The sequence below is a fragment of the Phallusia mammillata genome, chromosome 1, assembly GCF_965637545.1.
Source record: "Phallusia mammillata chromosome 1, kaPhaMamm4.hap1.1, whole genome shotgun sequence".
Classification (NCBI taxonomy): domain Eukaryota; kingdom Metazoa; phylum Chordata; class Ascidiacea; order Phlebobranchia; family Ascidiidae; genus Phallusia; species Phallusia mammillata.
The window spans coordinates 202,977-228,129 of record NC_137252.1 but is presented as its reverse complement, the minus strand read 5'-3'; the positions used below and the strand labels follow the sequence as shown (position 1 = coordinate 228,129).

Genomic DNA, 25,153 nt, shown 5'->3' with positions numbered 1-25,153 from the left:
TTAACATGTGGTACCATACAGTGCTTAGGGGTGGTACTAAATACCGGATGTGACCGCATGATATTACGCTTAAAATACTGCATTGTGTGTGAAATGTGGGAATACAAGCCCAACAAGTGTAAAATAAACTAGATTCTAGTGTTATTTTATTTATAAACCCTTACCCAACCCGAATAGCTCTAACCGTTAGCGTTTTCAAAAGTCCGCAAAATTATATTTTCGTAAAAGCATATTCAAGTTCTTTACAACTTCCTATTGTGTGGTAACATGTGGTATACCATGCGGTCAAATGCGGTAACATGCGGTGTTTAGTACCGCCGGTGCTTCGTACCACTCTCAACACATATGAGAATATTAAGTTATTTGTTTATTTCCTGTCTTTTCTGTATTTTGACACAATCAATGTAGAATGCTATTTGAACACTTTCGAATGTTTTTTACGAGCTAGAACGGCAAAAAAAAACAAATAAAGAAACCTTTCCCGTTTTTCTGCTTTTCGTATTTTAAAATCTTATGAAACAAGAAATTTTACTCTTTTTCTGTTTTTCTGGAATTATTTTTTCCCTCTTTTAGAAAACACAAATTTCCCTTGCTTCTGCTTTTCCTTTCTTTTCTGCTTTTAGTGTTGATTTCTGCTTTTAGTGTAACCCCGAAATCAGCAAAAATTGTGCCCATGGTAGCAATATTTGCTTGAGCTACTCTAAAATACGCAAATCTACACAGAATATTAAGCCCAACCCAGGCATCTAAAACTAAATTATTGTTGCTGTTTTTTATTATAAACCCTCCAGAGTCCCAGACGCCAGACCCTAGAAGCTCTAACCGTCAACATTTTTAAAAATTGCATATGTTTCATAAGTAGATTGTGTATTATAGATGAGCACTATTTGCTTTGGGTAAAATGGGACGAGTGATGGCTAAAACTTGTTCAAAACAACAAGTCTACTTGCAGCTTGATTAATGGATATTTACAGGACTTCAAATGTAAATTTACTTCCTTTTTTATCACTAATAGTTTTATCTATATTAAACCTCGCACAATGTGATATTAGTGGAGTCTATTTAACTTTCCACAGTGCGTCTTTTAGGCATTTCAAATTGCACAAAACAAGAAAATGTAAGTAGCAAATACAACAAATGATTTTTTCAGCCATGCTTCGAACGGTGATTCCCCGAAAACTATTTGTGACATCATAAAATAAAATTCGTCTCTGTTGTTAAAAATAAAATTTGATCAAAGCAATAAATTATGATTTAAATGAGATTATTCAAAATAAACCTTAAAATTTTATTTAGCGAATACAAGAACAACAAGCGCCCAAATAAGTTAAATGTCCGGTGTGACATATAATTTTTTTTGCCTTTCCCATTTTTTTTACTTTGGCTGCCTGGAGTAAATGCTGAATAATTACCATTTCACGATTTGCAGATAAAATTGTAATGGATCTCATGCAATTTCTATACTCTCCCTAAGCAGTTGTTACTTCTGTGTTGGGCCACTAGAATATGAGGTGCAGCCCATACCTCGCCTAATCCATATCAAAGCACAAAGTTAAAACTGGCACATAGGCATAAATTTGTTCTTTCAGGTTTAGTAGATATTTACGCATACTGTTATCACGAATCTTTCTGCGTGCACACAGATACTGACGATGCTACAAAAGCGACATATGTATATCTTTAAAACCAAGGGTAAACGACAGTGTTTTTTCTGAACTAACATCCATTGCTATAAGGTGCATTAGTCTTCATCCACCAAGCAACAGGCTGGGTGATTCCAGCTTTAAGTTTCAATTAAGAGTATTTCTTTTAGATTTTGACGAATCCTGAATACAACCTAATGTTGATTTTTGTTGCAATTGACAAACAATACACCACCATCTTTTCACGAATACAGTTTATTTACTGTTTATTGTTTCACAACAATACAAATCGACAATGTAGAGGGCTTTACATGCACTTAAGCTGATTGCACAGTTTCATCACATACAATGAAATTAAAAGCAAAAATCTTTCGATAATAATCAATTGCTGAAGTTTACAAAGTCATGATTTATGTAACTTGCCAAAAACCTGTATTATTACTGGATTTAGACAAGTTATGCTGTCACAATAAAATGCTTTGGTATTACAGTAATGAAAACGACAACAAAAGCATGGGATGAGATTTGGATACTTTGTCGAAATCAATACTTAAAACCTATGTGGGGTAAAAAGCACAATAAAACATTTTTTAAGCTTAATTAAACAGTAACAAAGGGATTTTAAATACTGTTATTTAACTCCTGAGGAAAATTGGTAATGGTAAAAATTTTTGTAAATTATTTTTTAGGCCAACCATTTACCAGCAACACTGAAGAGATTTGAAGCTACAAACCATAAAACATGCTTGACAAGCATTGTTACACAAATCATGTTTCAGTAAGTTGAATATAGAGAATCACGGATTAAAACTTGTCTGTCCACAATCATTAAGCACCACGTAAAATGCTTGTACAGTGGGAAATATAAAACACATGGGCTTAACGGAAAGCACAAAGTCACATCATTTCTGCAGTGACATGGCTTTTCGTATTTCTACAAATATTATGTAATTTCACATCATTGCTTTCTTTTAAACTTGGTAAGGATTTTGGACATGCTACAGTACTAGGTTTATCACTTCAAAATCAATGCAGGGCACAAATATTAACAAGGTAAGAAGATTGAGACAATAAATCATGAAGAATTGTTTAATTTTGCATACACCTTGTTATCAGCCCATGATTGTATGAGTACAACCATAACATTATGTGACAAATACTGATTCAACTCAGTAACATAAAAATCATAACACTTAAAAGACCCAGTTTTCATTTTCCAACTGAAATCAGGCTTCCTAAAAATAACAGGTTGCAGAAATAATGTTTTCTGCCACAGATATATGACAGTCGGTAGTTTTCAACACACGATAGCGACAGTGTTTAAGGCAAGAGCAGCATAAGTGGAAACATTTCTATGTTCCACCTTGTGTGCAAAAGGTGCAATGAAATGCAGGAACTCACAATAGAGTGGGGAAAATATTTACCTTGCTTGTAGTTAGTAACACCTAGACTTGCTATTTCAAAAGTACTGAAGGCATAAACTCACTTGTCTTGGTTACTTTTGCTCTGAACCCAACTTTACAAATATACATCAGCTTTAGGCCAGGGGTCGGCAACCTTTTAGGCGACGCATGCCGATTAACTTGTTATTTCCATGTGTTAATGACCTCGTGGGCCAACGTTTTTCTAAATAATAGTGGTTCGTGCCAGCAGATACCAATAATAAAGAGAAAGCAGAGTGTTTTGTGCATGTAAGGCTGAATTTTGAGACAATGGCACGATAAAAACTATAAACAAGCAGTGTAACATGTGAATTGTTACTTCAATATAAACACGAAAATCGGTTGGCGTGCGGTGAAAAATCACCTCACATGCCAACCTTTTCATGCGTGCCATGGGTTGCCAACCCCTGCTTCAGGTCATGCCAATAACCAAATGTTTTCATAGAATTGCTGTAAGTATTGGTTAAGACATGTTTTTATAGAATATGAAATAGTTGTTTTTTGTTGTAGTTTCCAGCCATTACAGTGTAAGAACAACAAACCACATCACTATGAAACTTGTGCACAGGCAAAATCTTCTTTGGGATCAAAGTATTGAGATTCTTGCAGGTAATCTTTTAACTTTGCAGGAATCGGTAAAAGGTCTATTGACTCAGCTGGAACGATGTCTTTTATGACAAAGCGAGTGTAATACTTTAAACTCTTCACACAAGAAAACCTTGATATCGGATGCATCAATCTAAAAAAATAGTTTATAAATAGAAGGGTGGCTTAGCACATATTGCCGTTGCATATACACTATATCCTATTTTGAAACATTAATATATTTCCTACTCATATTTTTTATTGGGTCCCATATCAGCTAGTGATGGGACGGGTACCCGGTACTCGGTACTCGGTATCGATGGTATCAAACGATTTCAGTGGTATCGATACTCGTACTCGGTATCGAAATATTTTGCCTCAGTTTTCGATACCAACGTGCGAGTACCAAAGGCTGAGTTACACCATAAGAATACGGGCAACTTTATGCCAATATTTGCTTCGGACAGCACAAAATTGGAAAAAAGTTCCGCCAGTTTACGTATATCTTTTTCGCTGTCACGTGGAGATTACATTTTTCGGAATGTGTGTGTGCACGACTGTACCCCAACCATGGCAGATAAATTAGCCAGTGATATACAACTAAGTACAACACTACACCTAAGTACTCGGTAATCGTACTCGGTATCGAAGGTATATGCATGTGGTACTCGGTATCGGTACTCGCTTCAAAACCTGGTATCGTCCCATCACTAATATCAGCCACTGTATTTTATAAGATTGGTTGTTTCTGCAAGCAGAAACTCATGGGTCCCCACACATGCAAAGTTGTAAACAATGCATTTCAAGAGATAACAATGAGAAAGTTTGTTGTTGTAAGATAAAACACAGTGATCGGTAGTGAACATGAATAAATATGCTGTATGGATGGAAATATGCAAAATATTCCAATTCCATTCACACATTTTTTAAGGTTTTTCTCTATCTGAGAAAAAGGGCTAAACACAACAATCAGCTCCTATTAATGGCGAATTGCACACAATTGTAGGTGGGTAAATGATAGGGCTACAAGGTTGAACACAATAATCTAAACCTATAAATGGCACACTCTACAAACTGTCCAAATTTCATTCAATTCAGACATTGTTTAAAAAATTGACCCATTTTAGGGGGCTAGTGGGGTAAATATTGGGGCCACAGGGGTGAACACAACAATCGACAACTATAAAAAGCACACTCTGTAAACTGTCAAAATTTCATTTAATTCTGACACTGTTTAAAAAACTCACCCATTATAGGGGGTTGGTAGGGTAACTGATGGGGTTCTACACCCAAAAGTATAAAATATGTAACCACAATCACTCAATGAACAGACATGTAAAATTGTATCCAAATCGGACAATGTTTACAATTCTGGCCACTAGAGGTGTTATAAGCAATATTCGTTAACGCTTCTGACGTCATAAGGCTGTTAACACCCCTCTGTTGCCATGTGCAAAAACGTCCAACCAATAATGCACAAACACAAGTACCATATGTTCTGTTGCCTTTATTACACTATTACACCACAGAAATTTTTCGTTTGTGGTGCGCAGCAACATACAAAAACGTTTTACATTTTTGGGGCTAGCGGGGTGAATACTGGGGTTATCAAGTCAAACGAAGCAGATGGCACATCTGCATAACTATATCTACCATCTGTGAAAGTTTCATTCAAATCCATCAAACATTTCATGACAAAGGAGGGTGGACAAACTTCAGGGAAGAAAAAAAAAGAAAAACAACAAACAAATCGAGTAAAATCAAAATGTGTCCCCTTCATGGGACCCATAAATAGCATTAGTTCAAGCTGAAAAACATTTTATTTAGATTTTTCTTGTAATTTTGTCAGCTAACCTGGATTTATGTTATTATACCATAAGGTAACAACCCAAAATATTTTCTTTCATAAAATACTTAAAAATTGAAAATTATCTGCTGCAAGGGATTTTGTTACTCATGTTTACCTTGTGCTCAAAGGGTAACATTAAAAGCATTGTATTTGACTTTATAAGGCCCAAAATATTGTCATTCATATCATCTTGTTTCACAAACTCCTTTGCTGTATTTAAATACCATTGCAAAGACTACATACTGATTACGCAACAAAACAACTCTTATGCCTCGAATGAATAAATCCTGTCATTTTTTGGGCATATTGTTGCCAAGTTCATGTAATGGTTTAATGTCATGCATTTCTACTAAAAACAGACGACCCACACAAATTTCAGGCCGACAAACTTTTAGTTTTGACCAAAAAAATCAAAAACAGTTGGCCCAACATTAAATGCATTTTGATCACAGCAAACACGTAATGTCACAAACAGAAAGTGTGTTGCGAACAAACAAACATACCTTATTTGTACTGGAGGTTCGCCCATGTTGCGCGTCTTGACAAAATAAATAAAAGTTCCAGACTGAGAATGCTTCATAACGAGTTTGATGAAAGTTACAATGTTTGGATGTCGGACACAGTTTGCTGCTCCTTGGCTTACTGAACCACTTGGCTCATATAACTGGAACTTGCCTGGGAAAAATCAAACAAAAATGATCACATTCAAATTTACATGAACTGAATTAGAGGAATTCGAGTTTAAATTTTTTACATTGTCTTAAAGGTGCAGAAAGGATATAAATACAAACCATACTTAAATGTCAAACTATTTTAAGCAAAGCACACTTTCTGCAGTAATTTTGAAATTGAAAGCAACAAAAGTCTTTCTTTGGACTATTCACTGGGGCTGAAACATAGTCCTTCTACACTCTAGTTAAACATGGAAGTAGATTCAATCGGATTAAAACATAGTTTTTTTTAAATATTACAACTATATTTAGTTGAACAGGCAAGTAGACTTGCTTTTTGCTGTTGTTGTTGTTGTTGTTGTTGTTGTTGTTGTTGTTGTTGTTCTATTGTTGCTTAATATAGTTACAAATTGGAAGACATATATTATCAGTTTTTGTTTTCATGCATGTTAATGTACAAACATTTTCTTTGGTGCTACAAAGAAACAGAAAGCAATGCTACATTTAACAACTAAAATGGTATAAACAGAATTTGTCAGACACCTAATACTGGCAGTCAGTTAACATTTATTTCAACCAAATTAAATGATTTGTAGAATTTATTTTTAACATGCACGTTCCCTAGTAAGTTTTTTTGCCATTTTGTTATGAAACAATTTCTGCAATTCGTATACAATTTGTTGACATTATTTTCATCAACAAGTTATTGTTAAACGTCACACACTAATAAATTTGTCACTCTGCAGTTTAACATTCAAAACTCTTGCCTACATGTTACATCTAACAGATGTTTTTACGCAAAGTGCTGCGAGCTGTGTGGTGTGAGGTGGACAATCTCTAGTGTCTGCAGTCAGTGCATGAAAACCACACAAATAAATACAAACAAACATTTGAAAACATTTTTCAAACTCATGCATATTTTGAAAATCCTGTGCCTCAAGGATTATATTTGCGTTAAAAATGTTGCATACAAGGTTTCTTTGTATATATATAAGTTGTATAACTTGGCAAAACAAATATATATGATACTCAGAAAAGCTAATGGTATTTTTTGAGCAAGAATGCTTAGGAGTTAAGCTGCATTGGTTGTAATCAGAAAAACAACAGAGTTTTCATATTATATAAGCCTCTAGATTTTGTCATTATTTCATGCTTACCGTCTGCATGCTCAATCCTCACATGATGAATTGTATTTTCAGCCGATCGAACAGTTAGTGTGAGAAGATGCAATGGGTCTTGACTGTCACGCACAAGAAATACTCCTATCAACAAAATAACTTGTCACATTATATCACAGAAGTATTTTATCTAAGACAGGGGTGGGCAACCTGCGGCCCGCGGGCCAAATGCGGCCCTTGATTAAAGGTTGTGCGGAGCGTAAAATCACCTTGTGTTGTACACAGGTGAGGCCAGCGATCTAATTTTGGCTAAATAGCATTGTATTTGGCCCCACAGTAACAAAGGTTGCACACCCCTGATCTAAGATATTCAGTTTAAAGCAAGTTTAACACAAAGTTACCAGACATTTTCCCTCACAATTTTAATTGAACTGATGAGAACATAAAGTAACTTATTACTAGGCTTTCTAAAGTTTTAACAAAATTTGACTTCTTACAAAAAACTTGGCCAAGAAGGAAGGTACACAACCGGTATTGGTTGTTAGAATAACAATAGTTATATATATACCTTCTGCATTTGGTTTGTAGCTGAGCATTGTTTCAGCATCTTCCCACGTCATATTACCCCAGTACCAACCACATTGTTTCAAGCATTTTAAACTTTGGATAAACTGAACTCTAGTGCCTGTGTGTAAGCCAGGAAAAGTTCTCTCTTTTGCAGGTTCATTGTTTTCAAACAAACTGTTGCTAGCAGGAATCTCGGGTGAAAATCTGCTGGTTTGAATTTCCAACAGTGGAATTGACCTACGTCGCTCAGAATCATTTGGATCATTTTCAATTGTCCAATATTGGGTTTCCGGTTCATCTGAGTTCATATTGTTGTTGGGCCTTGAAGGGCCAGCACCAGCGTCATTGAGAAGATGTGATCGTTGCTGCAACGCATCAGCTGGACATGGTCCCTGCTGAAAATCGTCCTCTATAAAATCATCAAGCAAATCAATGTCAACGCTTTTGCGAATGTTCTCAAAATACTCTTCGGTTAATTGTTTTCTTTGCATCAGTGCGTCCTTGTTTGCTACACGTGGTGGCAGAGGTGGGGCAAAATCCCCACTAAACTTAGACCTCAAATAGTGAGGTTTAAAGGGCAGCGCAGGAGGGGGAAGTTTATGCACGGGAGCAGAGGGTTGAACGTCATCAACTTTACTTTTTTCAAAGGGCAAAACAATCTCATGATAGACATGACGGCGTCTTTTTGGTCGAAGTTGGTAAGTTTCAACCTTAGCTAAACCACTGCCTGCAGCTTGCTCGGGTTCATGCTTTGCAGATTCAGCACTTATGTGATCGTTATTTTCAACACCATTAACTACAGGGTCGGAATTGTTTTGAAACAAATTGTCCTTCCCAATTTCACCGTACACATTTTCTCCAAACTCATCAACAAAAGCCCCATTTAGTGTTGGAACAAAATCAGCTTTTACAGTGAGGTTTTTTAGTCCGACTTGAGCGTCTCTGTAACTGGGATAAGCTGATGTAGTATCACCATTAAGCCCGCTGTGCTTTGTGTCACTTTTTTTCGGTAAAAACTGCTTTCGCAATGGTGGTCTTGGTGCATCTTCTTTTATACCATTCAGTGCCATTTTGCCTTGCATTACCAGCATTCATTATACACAATGTTTTGTTTGTACCTACATCGCAGATATATCTGGTTTGAATACAACAACTAAAATGCCTGGACAACTGTAGGCAGTGAGCTAAAAATCAATTAAAAACATCATTAAACTTGTTAACATGCTGACACAAAAACAGCAGAACCAAAAATACAATAATTTTGAATACTTATTTAAACATTAAAACTAATTCTGTGTAATATGCTTGCAACCCACTGTATTGTATTTTGTTTATGCTCAATTTGACAAACTTATAGTAATACTTTATGGTAATGTGACACAGAAAACACATCCGCAAAATACATAGCGGTTTATAAAGGGGAGGGAACAATGATTAAAACTTAGCAGCTGTACCTGGCTACCTGTTGAAGAAATACTCTTTTTCGTTTGTGTCCGAATGCACGTCACTTCAATTAATAGCAAGGAACTTACCAGAACCGATGGTCACTTAACAGTTTGTTTACACATATCGCCTCTGCTGCTTCCTGGAGTAACAAACTGCTGCTGCTGGACAAACTCCGAGTCTCCGACCACTGCGAGTCTGCGACAGATTCTGTGCTATAGATATCTTACTGCGCAGCCAATGTGAAATTTATCTTTTTTCTCGAAAAAAACGATTTTATGGTCACGAAAAGTCGTGTTGGTACCAAGTAAAATTGCTTTTAGAACTCAATGAATCATAAATAAGTGCTGTTGATTGATGCACGATGCTATTAAGAGGGTAATATTGGTATAATTGATTCGAATTATTGGCGTTTTGGACAAGCAGTAAACAACAGCACTGAGTAGTATGAACTGTGGTGGCTTGCATGGGCGCCGCCACGTAGGGGCAAGAGGGGGCACTTGCTTGGATTTCAGTGTACCTCAATTTAACATATTTAGCAGCAAACCTAATTAAATTGGCAGCGCGGGGTTATGTGACAGCGTTCAATACTTTAACTTTTAGGCAACTCAATTGTGAAGTACACGATTTATGGCTTCATGTAACCAATTCTTGATGCGGTAAAGTATCGGCCAAAATTTGCCCCCTCTTGCAAAATTTTCTGCCGGCGCCTATGGTGGCTTGTCAGGCTTGCGTACCTTCCCTCGCCCTAACTGTTTAATTACCTGCACCAAAATAGGCATTTTACATTTTGGCAAATTTATTCCCCCAAGGCATCTTTTTGCCTTATTTTTCATTTTTCAAAATCCAATTTTACTATAACCACCCTATAAGTCACAGAAATGTTTTCCCAGTTATTAGAAATCCTCGATGGAGGCAAACAGAAATTACAAACTCTTATAAATATAAAACGCTTCACTTGTAAAGACTTTAAAGAATTTATTACCTCACCAAGGCCATGAGCAAAACACAACACTTGATTTGTCAGCAAATTGACATAAAACAAAATGTAAGTGAAAAGTGATCTGGTTTAAAAACGATAAAATAACGAATTGACACAAAAAGTTAAAATTCTTACTGGTGTTAAAAATCTAAAAAGTTGGAAAGTTATGTGCATTTCCTGCAACTAAATAATATTTATGAGATTTTACCAAACATGTCAATGAAGTTTATGGCAATATTAAGACACAAATAAAGGAGAACAGGAAATATACAGACAATAACAAACACAAACAAAAGGAAAAGGTGTTAAAAGTCTTGCCAGGACACACAAAAACAGACACAAATAGAAATTGCACTAAATGGTGAAAGTAAACGACTGAGGTGGACACTGAATGACAAGGTTGCAAAAATGTTTGGCTAATTTCAAGATGTGTAATAATTATTCCCATTACCAGTTAGCTTTACCCACTACAAATAGAGATACTAAAAGGTGATTTAAAAGGAAAACTTCTCACAGTGTTAACTTGTTATTTTACGAGGTTGTTATGTTATTTTCTGGATCTTGTACCTTAGACATGATGGCGAAATGAAATGAAAAAACTTTAGGGGAAATAAACAGCCATCCTCTGTTTTTTGTTGGTTTTTTGTTTTGTACCATTTTTGTTAAGGATTTTTAGGTTGAAAGTACAAACTAAAAGGTATTTGTAAGGAATGTGGTTCACATTTGAAAACAAATATGTGGAACTTGTTGATTCCTCTCTCCCTTCAGTAGCAACATCAAAATTCAACACTATTAATGTAAAACACTAATCGACATTTTTAAACAAGTGTTGGTGAATTTTCTAGTTGATGGTGTAGATGCAAAAATAACTTGAGTGGCTATTTTGCTGATGCTGGGCACAATCACTGCTACGAGAGCGGATGGTTTCCTGTGAAATAAACACAGTTTATTTTCACAGAATTTGTACACAAAACACTAACATTTGTTTATCGTTCTAACTCAGTGTGTGCCCTTTCTATCATAACGTTGGGTTAACAGGAAAATTAGTTTGTTGGCTACTTCCTACTGGCTTCACCAACACAACAGTTAATGCACCAGCAAAACATTTAAAGCGCTTGGGTATAATTATGTAGGAAGTTTTCATTCAGTGGGCTCAAGGTAAAAAAGTAGAGCTATTGCAGAACGCTGCACCATGCTACTAAGCGCAAAACTAAATACTATATAAGTAAAAAAATCATGCTATATATTAGTATACTATGCAATAAAAGCATGATAAATCTTTGATGAAGATATATGTTGATATGAACAGTATATGTATGGGTTTAAAAAGCAATGGGTGTGAAAATATACAAAGGAAAATGAAAATCTACTAAAGCACCCTAACTACAACTATTCACAATTTAAGGTCATTGGTGGAAACTCATTATCGTCATCCAATGGTAAACACTCGGCAATATCATGAACATCTATCGGACAAAATAGCTTGCCTTTTGGTGATTCGTGCAAGCGAAGTGATGAGACGGTGTCATTGCTACTTGTGCTTGTGGAACTGCCTGTGCTGTTGGTTCGGTGTTTCTGATGCTGCAACCCCATCAGCTTCTTCCCTTTTGTTGCATCAGCATAGGTTGCCCCGGTAATTTCTAGTTGTCCAGGTGATCCAGAAACATTTCCAATCCCATCCAAGCGGTGCTGTCGGATCAAAGTACATTCACCACCTTCCTCACTGTCCAAGTTGTAGATGTATAAGTAACCGTCGGCCGACGCAACAACCACTCGCAAAAGACGTTGCATTACTGTGAGGGCACAAACATTTTTCTGGCCTGAAAATGGTAGTTTTACTGTCGCAAAGGCACGATCTTGTGTAAGCATGTCGCTTACTTGGCTTGGCAAGTAATTTGATGAAGTTGTGCAACACTTTGTTGAAATAATCCATCCATGATGCCTCGTTGGGGCTTGTGTGATTGGTTTTAGGATGTTCTTTGATTGGCTGTGGCTGTTGGTGTTCTAGTTTGAACAAATGTACAGTCTCTGTGTTGCTTGATGCAGCTAAAAGCATCGAGTCTGCACTGAATGCTAATGAACAGATGTGCACACATCGTTTCACACCACGGCGGAATTCAAACAACTTTTTTCTGTCGGCAACAGAAAATACTCTTATCACTGTCCCTTTATCAGATGCTGTTGCCAGTTTGGTAGCGTCTCTGTTAAATGAGAGGGCAGCAAGTGGGTTGTCATGTGCATGAATCATTGTCACTGCTTTCAGATTGGCAACATCAAAAATTTGCACTTCTCCAGTATTCGGGGAGCCGGGGTAGGCAAGCAAGGCATTCTCAGTGTGGGCACTGAGGGCACAAATTCCCTGTGGGTTTGGAGGAGTGTCTCTTATTGTGTGAAGCACTTTCATGTCTTGGATGTTGTGAATGTAAAGACTGTCTTCAAGCAAAACCACAAGTCGAATTCTGTTCAGTTTCACAGCCAAAATTGTGTTGGAATAACTAAAACAACAAACAAATGAGCATAATTACTTGAATCGTAATAAGTCCTATATCCTTCTGGTTAAACGGTCACTTACCAATAGTTGCATATTTCAGTATTTTTCTTGAAATGGCAAACTTTTAACTTTCGTGGGCTTGAGAGACTGACCAGAGCAACAAGACTGCTGGAAAACAATCTTTCAACCAAACAAACGTCGTCAATATCATCAGAATGTATCTGAAAAATCGCAGAAGTTAGGACAATGAATTTAAAATGAGGATTATTCATATTTTAATATTTGTTACATTTAGTTAAGGTCAAAATAAATTTGTTACTTTCAAGTTGGAGGTTGGTAATTTATCAGTTATCAAAGACATTGTTTATACATCATACATAAATCAATTGTTAAAGGTATATTCCACATGAAGTGGTACATAACTTAATCAAAACACTGATCTCAGTTTGTTAAGCATTTAACTTGTTAGGTTGCAACATTGTGCACTCACTTCTTCAAGTTTGTCGACAGAGTTTAATCCGAGTATTCGATATCCGTATCTCCCCCCAACAGCAAGCGAGGTAAAGTCCTGGTTAAAGTTGCCAAAAAGCAAGTCACCAGCTAAACCATCAGATGTGGCAAGATTCATGTTTTCTTAAACTTAAATAAAATGTCCTGAAAACAATTATATGATATATTAAGCTTTTCAACAAAAACTTAAGCTTATCCTAATTTGCAACATTTAGTCAATGATCTTGTGATTTTGATTTTTCATATTTATTTTAAATTGTACTTAAAATAAAAACACCCTTGGCCTTGAACCAAGACTAAACACTTCAACAAAATAAAGCACTTCTGAATATCGCTTCTTGAAACCTAAAATACCTGTTCTTTCTATCAATTATAATGATTTAATCACAGTAAATACATCTTAACATCCTTGTATTATTATCTAATATAGAAACACTCCAGCTGTAAGTGACTTTCAGTAACTCCCGTAGCTGTGCTGCGAAGTGTGAAATAATTCCGTCTTAATACATCCATCCTTATAAGCCCAAGATAATATGATGCAATACCTTCTCATAATATCTCTGTTTTTTAGCTTTTTTGTCAAGAAATTTCAAACAAACCATAAAACCTTCGCGCAAATGCAGGTATTTCACTGTAAAATACATTATGTTGCACTTAACATGCACTACACAACAAACGCCTGACCTTTTAGTCGTTCTTTGTTGCAAGTGGAAGCTAAACGCTCGCGCCCTGTTTATCAACAAAGTCACGTGATTGTTGAGAGCAGCTGATTGGCTACGTCACAAAGAGTAGGGCGATTTAAACTGTGACATCACATTGCCTTGACGAAGAACGTTTCCAAGCAGCGCGATGGAAAATTACAAACTCGTCTGTAAGCGATCGGGGCTGACGGCGATCGGGCAATAGCCACTTGTAGACTTGTTGGTGCTCGTTGTTTCAATTTGATGAGCAATGTTTTGTCAATAAAACACCTGGTTAAATTTGTTGTCGTGAACAGCCGCCTTGTTCATCATGTATAAGTTTGGCCAATATTTACGATTTTAAACTACTTTTGCTTAAAATACTTCACAAAATGACGTATTTTATATTTTTTGAAAGTGCTTTTGAAGATTACAGATGTTAAGAAAGTGATTGGGCATTATTTCTCCGTTTCTTTTCTATTACTGGTTAACAAAAAAAAACTTTTTCACTGCTGAACTTTTTATCAACTGCTCAGCTATATATTTTCGGAATTTCAACTTGAATTTGTAACAAACTGTTTAAAGGACCGCCGTAGAAGGCCCGTATTGTTGTTTTGCTGGCACTTGCCAGTATTTCCGTCTGTTATGACTCACTGTATTGTGTTGGGCAAATATGGTTACGTGTTGTTATTGTGTTTTCGTCCGTCACTAAACTTCTAAGTTGGCTCAATTGAAGCGGTTCACTGGTTCTGCCACAGAAGAAACAACATTTTTCCGCCTTAGCGTTAAAGCCTACACACGCATTTTTTATTTTATTGCATTTTTATGTAACTATGTAATTTATCATATGTTCGTTCATTATAAATATGGGCCGAGTTTTTACCTGAAATGTTGAAAAGGTTTTCCGTCTTCGCGACAAAGCAGCAATAAATGATTGTTTTCACCAAAATATACATGTTTATTTCTAACATCGTTTCTACCAATGTTATTGTCAGGTTTTCACTAAATATTTCAAAACACATTCTTTGTATCTTTGTTGAAAGTGTGTTTCTAAACTTGGCTTCACCGTGAATATCAATTCAGCTCTGGCCTAAATTTGAATACCTGACTTCGCATTTGGCCACATCCGAAGTTTGTTTTCATGAAACGGGTTCGGGCCCAATTCCAGGCACTCATATGACTCTGGTTTGGCTTCGGTTTCGTTTGCTGTTTATTTTGTTTTACTTTCCTGCCATATTGCTGTTGTTTGTTCAATTTTTATCCTCAGCAGGCGGGCAACATTTGTAGACTTTGCGTCATGCTGCTGCAAGTCCGACGAAATTTTTTTTAAATGGTTTTTCGAGTAATATGGATGGTGTCTTAAGTCTGTTTCAAGCCAACATGTTCCACTGGGTTGGTGGAGCATTGCCGCTCGAGAAACACAACTGGTCGATACATGATTATAATTCATAACTTTGCCAACACAATACGTTTGCGCTTACCATCTATTTGGACCAACTTGTCGTTACAAACTCTTCCTTCCAGCACGACGCATCACCGCTATGCCCTGCTCCGGTATTGCTTTCGCATCCTCTGTTATATTTCGCAATCCCAACTTATGTTATGACCTGATTGTCTGCAGTCAACGTATCTCCACACAAGTAACAAAACAAGCGATAAAAAACGATTCGTTTATTTCGATTTGGCCAACGCGTAGCCATGGAACGCTATAAAGCCCGTTTGACCGAAATAAGGTCTTGCTGCTCATCAAGTGGTTTCCTAGCAACGAAAGAAGAGTCTGTGTGTAAAAAACAGTAAAATTGTAATTGATTGGTTGCCACTCATATTACTACCTTATTGTTTAGTTATAAACAATGGCGATTGTTCGAACACAAAGTTATTAATCATGACCTAGTTCATTGCAACAAACCGTTTGTAATTCATTTTATGCGAGGTAGTTCTATTAATGTGGACAAATATTATTTTTCATGTCGCTGGGAAAATACTTAATTTCTTGAGAAGTAAATCGATACTTAGTTTTTAAGTTTTAATGAAAAGTTTGGGTTGATGTGAATTTTTGTGTCTGGTTTGATTTAACTTACAAAATGGTTTGTAGTTACAATACAATGCAGCATTCGACAAAGTACAGAATTTAGGGCATTGGAGGGAACAGTTGACATTAAAAACAAAATAAAATTAAAACAAAAAACTCAAATCACTCCTTGACCAAAATGCAAAACAACCCCGTTTAAGACAGAAACGGAAACGTACAAAACAATTTGCTTAAATAAGCTATTGCTGCCAGGCATAGTATCAAGTTTGTAGAGCTCTTTTGGCAAATGTACTTTTATTCCGACGTTTCGACGTCCTATACAGGTCGCCTTCATCAGGGTAAATAACACTGAATGCATTCAGAAACTTAATATGCTTAAACGTTCTGATAAATCGACCACAACAATATTTCACCTTTTAAGACGACTGGGGTAACAGGTCTTTCCTATAAACGCAGAGATAGTGCCGGGGTAATATATGAACTTTCCCATATCTGGGACCATCCAAATATTGAAATGGAAAGTGCCATGTTCTGTCCGTTTGTTGAACTTGGGGAAATACTGATGACCCAAACTGCAAAATAAAGTGGTTAGTTTCTCTATGTCACACTGGTTCATGTTGCCTACAGCGAGAGCAACAAATAATGTACCTCAGTTAATCCGGACCCGTTTGGACCTAAAAAATGTCCAGATTAGGCAAAGATCCGGTTTAACCGATGTCGATTAGTTAAAGTCTTACCACATTACAAATCGTTTGTACCCCAAGTTTTGTCTGAATTAGGTGAAGATCCAGATTAACCAATTACGGTTTAATCAAAGTTTACTGTAAATTATAAAATGCTTTAAACTACTTGGTAACACACCAACCAACCAACAGGAAATCAACTCATGGGTTCTGTCTTCACTAAATGTAGCTGTATATTCTTTGTTGTGTTTTTTAATGTTTTGGTGGCGTTTGGATGAAGCGTTCTGTCATTTGCGATCAAAATTTAGACCAAGACTTTACTTTATATTTAACATTTTATAAATTATATTCACCTGAAATTTTGTGGGCCTTATAGATATACCAGGGACTACACATTCTTAACTTAAGAAAATTGTTACTAGTGGATTATACACTTGTTACTTGCGTTTGCAATTCAGTGATCTAACGTAGAGACTGCACAGACAAATTTCAGTGTGGCTTATTACCTGGACTTCAAGGTGGCCTCCCAATTGTGCTTCAAAAGTAATTTGCATAGAAGACTGAAACTTGTGGAAGAGCAACGAAATTGTCGGTGTGAGGTGAGTCGAAAAAAAATGTTTGTAATTTCGAAACAAGTCATTAGAAAGAACATAACAGTTGCGACCGCTGCAAATTGCTGTGTATAAAATATACGAGTCGTCCTCTGTTCTGGAAAACAAATAAAAGTTTGGTTGGTTTTTGAAAGGACAAAGTTTTGTACTTGTTCTTCTGTTATAACAATCTTAATCTACAAAACCTTGGGTTCATCATAAATTTACATGTTTTGAGTTACAACACCTGTATTACTGGATTACTTGAAAAGTTTTGCATGTATTTTTGCACAATATTCTTCAGCTCACAGCAGCTACCTTGGATTTAAGTAACATTGGTCGATAGTTTGTGCAAAATCAGGATAAGCCCGGTTGAGTTCACCAGCGGAATAATCGCGGGCCATGAAAACAACTTTTGCGTCCTTTTTCACTTTAGCTCTGAAATCTTTCACAAATCTCCGAATCTGAAAAACAAGGTTATTAATATAAATTATAATTTTTGTCATTAAAAATAAAAAGTGTTGGATTCTTGAAGATTAAACAATTCAAGTTTTAGCCAAGAGCCAATAAATTAGGGTGGTTTCACAGTATTTAAAACACACTACAGTATATTATATCTACAGGTATTATTCACTGCTATGTGGAATAGATGAAACCTTGTTCCCAAACTTGGTACTGCATAGCAATTCTTGTGGCAATCTATGTACAAATCAGATAAGTCACACAAATTGTTTAAACACAAAGTTAATATTATTTGCAACAAATTAATTAATCTATGAATCATTTCAACATAAGGTAAAACTTCCATGTTGTTGTTGTGGCAAAAATGTGGAAGGATTTAATCAACTTTGCAGGTTGTAACACTCTAAATACATAGTTGTAAGTTTTTCTACATTGTTTGACCAGATGTGACCAGTATTCTATTTCTCATGTAATAAAAATATAAGCGGTGCGCTTTAATACTTCAGTTTCATTCACACATGTACTTTTTGGTTTTTTAAGTGAACAAAATATCAGATTGTAAATGTAAATCCAAACAAATTTACAAACACTTTGAATTGATAAAGGTCCAAACTGATAAAAATAGTTGTTAGTGTGCCATGAGCTTTAAAGTTTGAAACAAGTGACTTTTTGAGTTAAAGGTAATACTTTAGGGCAGGGCTACGCAAACTTTCTTGCTCTGCGACCCCATTTCAAAACGGAAATTCTACGCGACCCCTTAATGGGTATGATGGAAAGAATACTTTTATTATATATATATATATATACCATTTATTAGCGCCAAAAAGCCTAAACAAATTTCTAACTTGACACAGATTGACAGTCTTATTTTTTTATGACTTCATAATCTATATTGTGACGCTTGTGGTATCTGCTTTTTCGCATTGTTTGCATACAATAGGCATAAAAAAGTCTGGCGCATATGGCTATTAGGCTGGTAATACTCTTTTAAGTTCTACAAAATGTGTTTAGAGCAGTTTGAATACACGGGAATGGTGTTTAAACGATAAATGTACGCATGTATACCATTTATTGTGACTGACATAACAACCCATAATGTTTCGCGAACCCAAAATTATATTACGCGACCCCAATTGGGGTCGCGACCCACAGTTTGAGAAGTCCTGCTTTAGGGGACCTATGAAATAACATACTATGCTTCTGTTTATGGATCAGTTAAAAACTACATGTATGCCCAAACTAATATTTACTACAAAACGTATTGTTTGTTGAAATTTGAGCAACAGCAAGTCCAATGTTTGAAACCATTATTCTAAAAATACAAATTAAGCTGACCGAGGAGGTAATCTCAACTTACAGCTTTAAATGCAACATCTTTTGTCTTGTAAGTGTGTATCACGTTTGCGCCGTCAATCACAAGATCGAAAGGGCCTCGTTCCAACAGAAGTTCAATAAATTTCTTGGCATCTTTATCTTTTGTTCCTGAATCGGACTGCCATTTCCAATGTTTTGTCTTTAATTAAAACAAACTGTTAATAAGGTGAGTCCTCATGAAAGCGTAAATACAACTTTGACAGTTTTTCTCCGCGCTGAAGGAAATCACCGTAACAGAACAACTTTATCTGCATGATGACCATTGTGGTGAATTCACATAAAACATTTAAATATTGTAACAGTTATGTCACAAAATTACTGCACAGTTGAAAGCAACTATTAAAAAGATAAAAGTTCGCCAAACACTAACACATCAGAAAATATTTGCACAACCTGCGGCCACATAGAAAAATATATGTAGCCATGAACATGTTTTTTGTAAACCAATGTACTGACAGCTGTGAATTGATTTGCTAGTTATTTGGCTCACTAAATTGTTCAGTTCAATGTAAGGATTATGTTGGTAATTAATATGGACTTTCAGGCACAGGTATAATACGGAATATTATAAAAAATATTTTTTTACACATGTTGTTTTAAAATCTAAACAGACACTTATGGATAATTGAGGCCCTGTGATGTAGCTGTCAATACCGAAACAAACTCCTGTATTGTACACTCAATAATAAAAAAGGTGTATTAAAGAATTAAACCACAAACAGTAATCATCCTGATGTTGTTTTTGACCTTTTGACCTATGTTTACCTTTAACAACAAAACCTCCACAAATAACAAATCATTCTTACAGGTTTAAATTCTGCCGGAGCATATCTGTTGATTTGTATGTTCTGGTTTAGAAGAGATTTCTTTGAAGCATTTTTCAGAAGCTGATGTTCTTTTTCTGAAAGTATGGAGGGAATCATTTTGACACCAGACACTGGACATAATCCATCTCTGCAAGAAAAAATATAGAAGCAATAAAAATTACTAATAATAAAAAGAAAACCTGAGCAAAAAAATCAGAGCCAATACGTTTGTGTAGAGCAGGGGTGGGCAAACTACGGCCCGCGGGCCACATGCGGCCCGGCAAAGGAGTTCATGCGGCCCGCCAAATGTTTCCGAGTAACGCTGAATAGTACTATGAGCACAGGCGCAGAGTTTTAAAAATACCGGGGGTGCGACTTAGCCGATACCAATACCATGTGCAGTATCTGTACCCGTACGATACTTTGGAACAAAACACAGATACTTTTCACGTACTTTAGCCTGCCACGTTATTATGCAAATCGTCACTTGACACAGTTTCTTCGTTCGATAAAAGTAAAAGCGATTCACGTTTTCAAATACAGCCCGCTTTGCACTGTTGACGCCCAAACTTTGGCACAAGGACTTTATTAACAAAAAACGTGGTTCAGCCTTTGTGGCAACAAACGCTTGTTTTTTTTGAAACAATTACAATTGTAGCGTTTCAACCAATGTTTGTATAATCATGAACAAACGTATTTGCATAAAGCTGAAAATATACTATATAATAATTTTGCGCAGGGGTGCACAACCTGCGGCCGCAATCTGTTTTGCTAAATATTTTGATTTTCAAACTGCTAAAACAGATTTCGTGGGACTGGAAAAAAGATTACCAGTCTAGTAACCATATGCGCCAGGCTTTTTATCCGCTTATTGTGTGCAAACAATGCGAAAAAACGAGCACTGCAATCGTCACAATACAGTTTATGACGTCATAAACAGTTAGCTCCGTTCAGCTAAATTTATGCACAAGTTAGAAATTGTTAATCAGAGCATCTTAGGCGACTTTAAATGGTATATATATATATGATACAAACCTTATTCTTTACATCAGTTGTTTAAAAACAAAACAACAAGCAAGCAATTGGCGGCCGTTGGTGAAATACCATGCGGCCCGATAAGATTATAAACTTTTGAATGCGTCCCTTGCACTGAAAAGTTTGCCCACCCCTGGTGTAGAGCATAACAACGTTTCGACAAGTACTATTGTCATCGTCAGGTTATAAGAAATAAAAGCGACAGATGGCACGCAACAGGGCGACACACAAAGGTAAAAAAGGCGACACGAAGTTAAAATGTAAAAGCAATTAAACAGAGATAAATTAAAAACGCACGCGGAAAGGGTGCAAACGAGTGTACCCGAGGCAAATTTCTTATGACCTGATGATGACAATATCAATTGCCGAAACGTAGTTATGTTCTACACAAATATACTGGCTCTGATTTTTTTGCTCAGATTATTCAAAACCGTAAATAGTGTAACAAAAGAAAAACATTTTGTTGTTGTTGTCGTGGCATCCGATATCACCCATTCTTTGCTCCATTTCAAGAGGTGTTGTTTCCGTTTGGGCACAAAACCAAGTAGTAAGTGTTTAAAATTGAATTTAAACCAAACATTAAAATGGGTTAAGCTTTTTGAAAATGTGAGCACCAATTTGTTTGTGAAAATATATGTTTTTAATATTTGTTTAAAAACATAAATTATTTGTTAGAGAATTTAAAGGTGTGTTGCATACATTTTATTGTAAAAGTTTCCACAATGTCTAATTTTAACATCAGCAAAAGTTTTCAGTATTTTTTGACCACATGAAACATCAACCAACCTGACTTGAATTGCGGAGAAGGTTTTGGCCGCCCAGTTTTCGTGAGGAATACGTTTGAACCACTCAGCCACCATCGCTGCGGAGTCGTGATGTTTGAACACAAAATACGACTGACTCATTAAAAGCAGGAAGTTTTCAACAACATCCCGATTTTCTGCCCATACATCACCATCTTCACTGTAACTGCAAAGAATTTTTGTTGGTTAGTTTTTTTTTAACAGTCAAGGCCTTTGTTTCTACCTTATTTTATTAGGGTAGAACATGACTTCTTTAACACATTTTTTTCTTATTACTGTAAAAAATTATGAAACTTGTTTTTAATAATATGTTTTAAATACACACTGCATTACTCCAAAGCTCTTTTAAATGATGTCTTTTATAAACAGTAGGAATGGGCTTAGCCTGAACCCAAGCACTTGGTAACGAGCATCGCTGTTTTTGATGCTTGGTTGAGCAGTTGCACAAAATGAACCTAACATTTTGCATATTAAACCCAGCTATCACATAAAACTAGTGTTTGCAGGGGTATCCAAAAACCAAAATGACATTTTTATATGTGTTAGAAAGTGGGAAAACCTGTACTTTTGGGGCTTATACAGCTTAATACTGTGACGGAGAGGGCCTTGGAAAGCTACAAAATCCAGCATAGAATTGTGAATGTTTGTGATGTCACAATGCACAGAGCGTACACGGCTAAGCACCGAGGTTTAACATGAGGTGTTTGACCAAACAGAACATTTGAAGTTTTGGCCCATCCCTAATATACTGCACAATTTTTGGCATTTTAACACAAAAACTATAAATACTGAAGTACCTAAAAGTATCAAGAAAAGTATTTAAAACTTTGTCTTGGATATTAATGGCATTGGTGTTGCGTGCATTGACCTCCATTTGCTCTCGCATCATTTTTACAGCATCTTCTTTTTTGTTTGCTCTGAAAAAGGCAAAAATATTTATTGCAATAAACTAAAAAAATATTGTTCAAAATCCATGGAGTCATCGAACATTCCAAAAAAGCAGAGGAAGGCAACTTTTTCATATACTTTGAAGCATGTTTGTTTGAACTAGTTTTTCTGGACCAATTAGATAGAACAAATCAACAATAAACAAAAAAAAAAACACAAAAACAATATGTGGGCCTTTTCATAATGATAAGCTATGTTTTGGGATTCTAATAACACTAATAATTGCTAATAACCAATGGTGGGATTCAGCCGGTTTGCATCGGTTCTGTAGAACCATCTCACGAAATTATGAGATCAGCAAATCAGTTAGCATTACTGGTTACTGTCAATGGACTTTTTGTAACAGAACCGGCTGAAAAATATGACTTTTGTGACAGAACCGCCTGACAAAAAATGTGAATCCCGCCACTGCTAAATAACCATATTTATTTGTAAAAGTAAAAAAATGTGTTAACCTGAGTAAAAATGAAATTGCTTCATGTTTGAGATACTTGTCGCAGCTGACACTGACCATGTACACAAAATAATCAACTACATCTTGATCATCCTTCAGATCATGTTGAATAATTTCTTCCAAGAATTTTGGAGCCCACGTCTTTATTTTGTCCTTCAGTAACCTGCAAAACAGTTTTACAGAAGTCTGAATTGCTGCATTGTTTATGTACAACACATCATAAAACCACATTAAACTTGGTAAACAATCTAAAAAATATACAATTGCAGTAACACAGTAAGGTTCCTAGCAGGCTAACTCAAAGTGATTGGATATTGTCTGAACATGAAATCATTTTGTATTGGTTCTGCTACCGAAGGCAGAACAATTTCTAAGATCTCCAATAAAGTTGTTTAAAGTGTTTGATATAAAAGATTTACAATTTTAAATTTGAAGGTGGGGATCAGAAGGTTATCACTGATCAAATAACAAACCATCCCATAGTTTCCTATTAGGTCATTGCTGAAGAATCAAACGACCAGAGGCATTTCGAGCAACAATCACTTGGGCCTTTAACAATAAATTAACTGCAAGCTGGCCAAATACCAATGACAAGTAGCATGCATCCCATTACACTTGCAATACCAGAGAAACTTTGAGGTGTCTGGCACCGTGAAAATTCTATTCATTATTTTATGGTAAGGTAAACACTGGACTGTTGAGTCAACAAAATAAAACAGTAAATTTAACATCAACTACTCTATTAAAGAACAGGAAATTTCAAAGTGGCTCATACCTTAAAAGTGGCAGAACTTTGTGAGTTTGACCGTTTTCTCTGCATGATTTCAAATAGTACCAAAGTGAACTTTGACAAACTTCAAGAGCTTCAGGCTTTTCAACCAAATAATCCAAAAACGACTGAAGAGTTCGAGACAGTTCAGACTCAGAGTGGCTAAAATAGATATTTTATGTTTAAGGGAAATATATTTATTTTTTTAGGCTGAGTTTGACAAAATTATTTTTCACACAAACTTTTAGGTTCGAAGCACCTGTTTGTGTTTAAAGGACAGTTCCTTAACAGAAACAACATAATTGATCTCTGTACAACATTTCGTCCATAAGGTGAGTTTGAAAATACTTCTTCCAATACTTCATCCCACACTTCAATGCTGTTGTACCTAAATTTGAAATAAAATTTACAAAAAGTGATAATGCAGTATAATTTTGTCAACACACACACAAAATGAAGAAAAGCAGAGACTGTATGAAACTAAATAACCAATCATCAATTTAACTTTTGGATATTTTACTTCATTTTTGGAAAACAACAACTACACTGCAAATAAAACTTATAGTTGAGAATTAAAGGATAGAGATGAAAGTTCTACATAGAAATAAATAAATTATTTTTGCCCAAATAAATACAATTAGTCATAAAGATTATTAATATTACAGTTAGAACTTGTCATATATTTTCTAGCCGACAACCGATGTTACCAAGTTACAGTCATTGTGTATTGAGATACCAGTTAAATTTTAAAACAATTCAATTTATTGACACTAGCACCACAAACTGAAAGATAATTGTGTGTTAATAATAAATGCAGGCTAGAGCAACAAAATAGATCCACTACATGCAAATACCATGGCAGCTGTTTACAGGTTAAATAAATTACACATAAGAAGTATGAAATCCAATTTACCCAGGTGGAATATCTATGACAGGTTTTGGGTTCTTTTTGGCAGCAGTTGGAAAACCTTCTTTGCATGAAATGCCCCCCTCCTTAATTTCATCAACACCGTCAAGTTTCCAGTCTATGTATCTTAAATCTGTTGGTGATGGTTTTGATAGATCGGTCTTAAACACTGCTCGCTTTTTAAAAAGCGAAATGCGTTTGTGTTTTGCTGTGCTGCCATATTTCACTGACAAATTCCATGTGCAACAAGATACCAGTTTGTCTGTCGTAGCAGCTTTAAGTAACTGTCGAGCTATCATTGTGAATCAC

At 35.8% G+C, this 25,153-nt stretch overlaps 2 protein-coding genes, 1 long non-coding RNA gene and 1 pseudogene across 5 annotated transcripts; 1 reads left to right on the top strand and 3 right to left on the bottom strand.

The window, feature by feature from the left end:
- Window positions 1-1,882: 1,882 nt before the first annotated feature.
- LOC145236287 (uncharacterized) lies at window positions 1,883-9,093 on the bottom strand. Its single transcript, XM_080099647.1, has 4 exons — window positions 7,877-9,093; window positions 7,348-7,452; window positions 6,023-6,194; window positions 1,883-3,824 (listed from the first exon to the last, which is right to left on the bottom strand). Exons 1-4 carry the CDS (start codon window positions 8,964-8,966, stop codon window positions 3,635-3,637), a joined length of 1,557 nt encoding a protein of 518 aa, XP_079955773.1. The 5' UTR covers window positions 8,967-9,093; the 3' UTR covers window positions 1,883-3,634.
- A 1,183-nt stretch (window positions 9,094-10,276) lies between these two features.
- LOC145220861 (WD repeat domain phosphoinositide-interacting protein 2-like) lies at window positions 10,277-13,478 on the bottom strand (annotated as a pseudogene). The gene is made up of 3 exons (XR_013858378.1): window positions 13,282-13,478; window positions 12,873-13,012; window positions 10,277-12,795 (listed from the first exon to the last, which is right to left on the bottom strand). The product of XR_013858378.1 is annotated as a WD repeat domain phosphoinositide-interacting protein 2-like (transcript).
- Window positions 13,479-15,637: 2,159 nt separating this feature from the next.
- On the bottom strand, window positions 15,638-25,143 carry LOC145220835 (mitochondrial ribonuclease P catalytic subunit-like). Of its 2 annotated transcripts, none has more exons than XM_080087985.1 (12): window positions 24,851-25,143; window positions 24,197-24,325; window positions 23,944-24,099; window positions 23,170-23,331; window positions 22,564-22,683; window positions 21,750-21,932; window positions 19,929-20,076; window positions 19,106-19,261; window positions 17,605-17,750; window positions 17,203-17,404; window positions 16,427-16,585; window positions 15,638-15,758 (listed from the first exon to the last, which is right to left on the bottom strand). In XM_080087985.1, the coding sequence occupies exons 1-11, from the start codon at window positions 25,141-25,143 to the stop codon at window positions 16,430-16,432; spliced, it is 1,851 nt and encodes a 616-aa protein (XP_079944111.1). In that variant the 3' UTR covers window positions 15,638-15,758; window positions 16,427-16,429. The 2 variants fall into 2 exon arrangements, with proteins under 2 accessions (XP_079944111.1, XP_079944112.1); XM_080087986.1 differs by having other exon boundaries at window positions 15,638-15,739.
- On the top strand, window positions 20,076-21,934 carry LOC145220893 (uncharacterized). The gene is made up of 2 exons (XR_013858409.1): window positions 20,076-21,510; window positions 21,712-21,934. It is a non-coding gene; the product is annotated as an uncharacterized LOC145220893 (long non-coding RNA).
- Window positions 25,144-25,153: the final 10 nt, after the last annotated feature.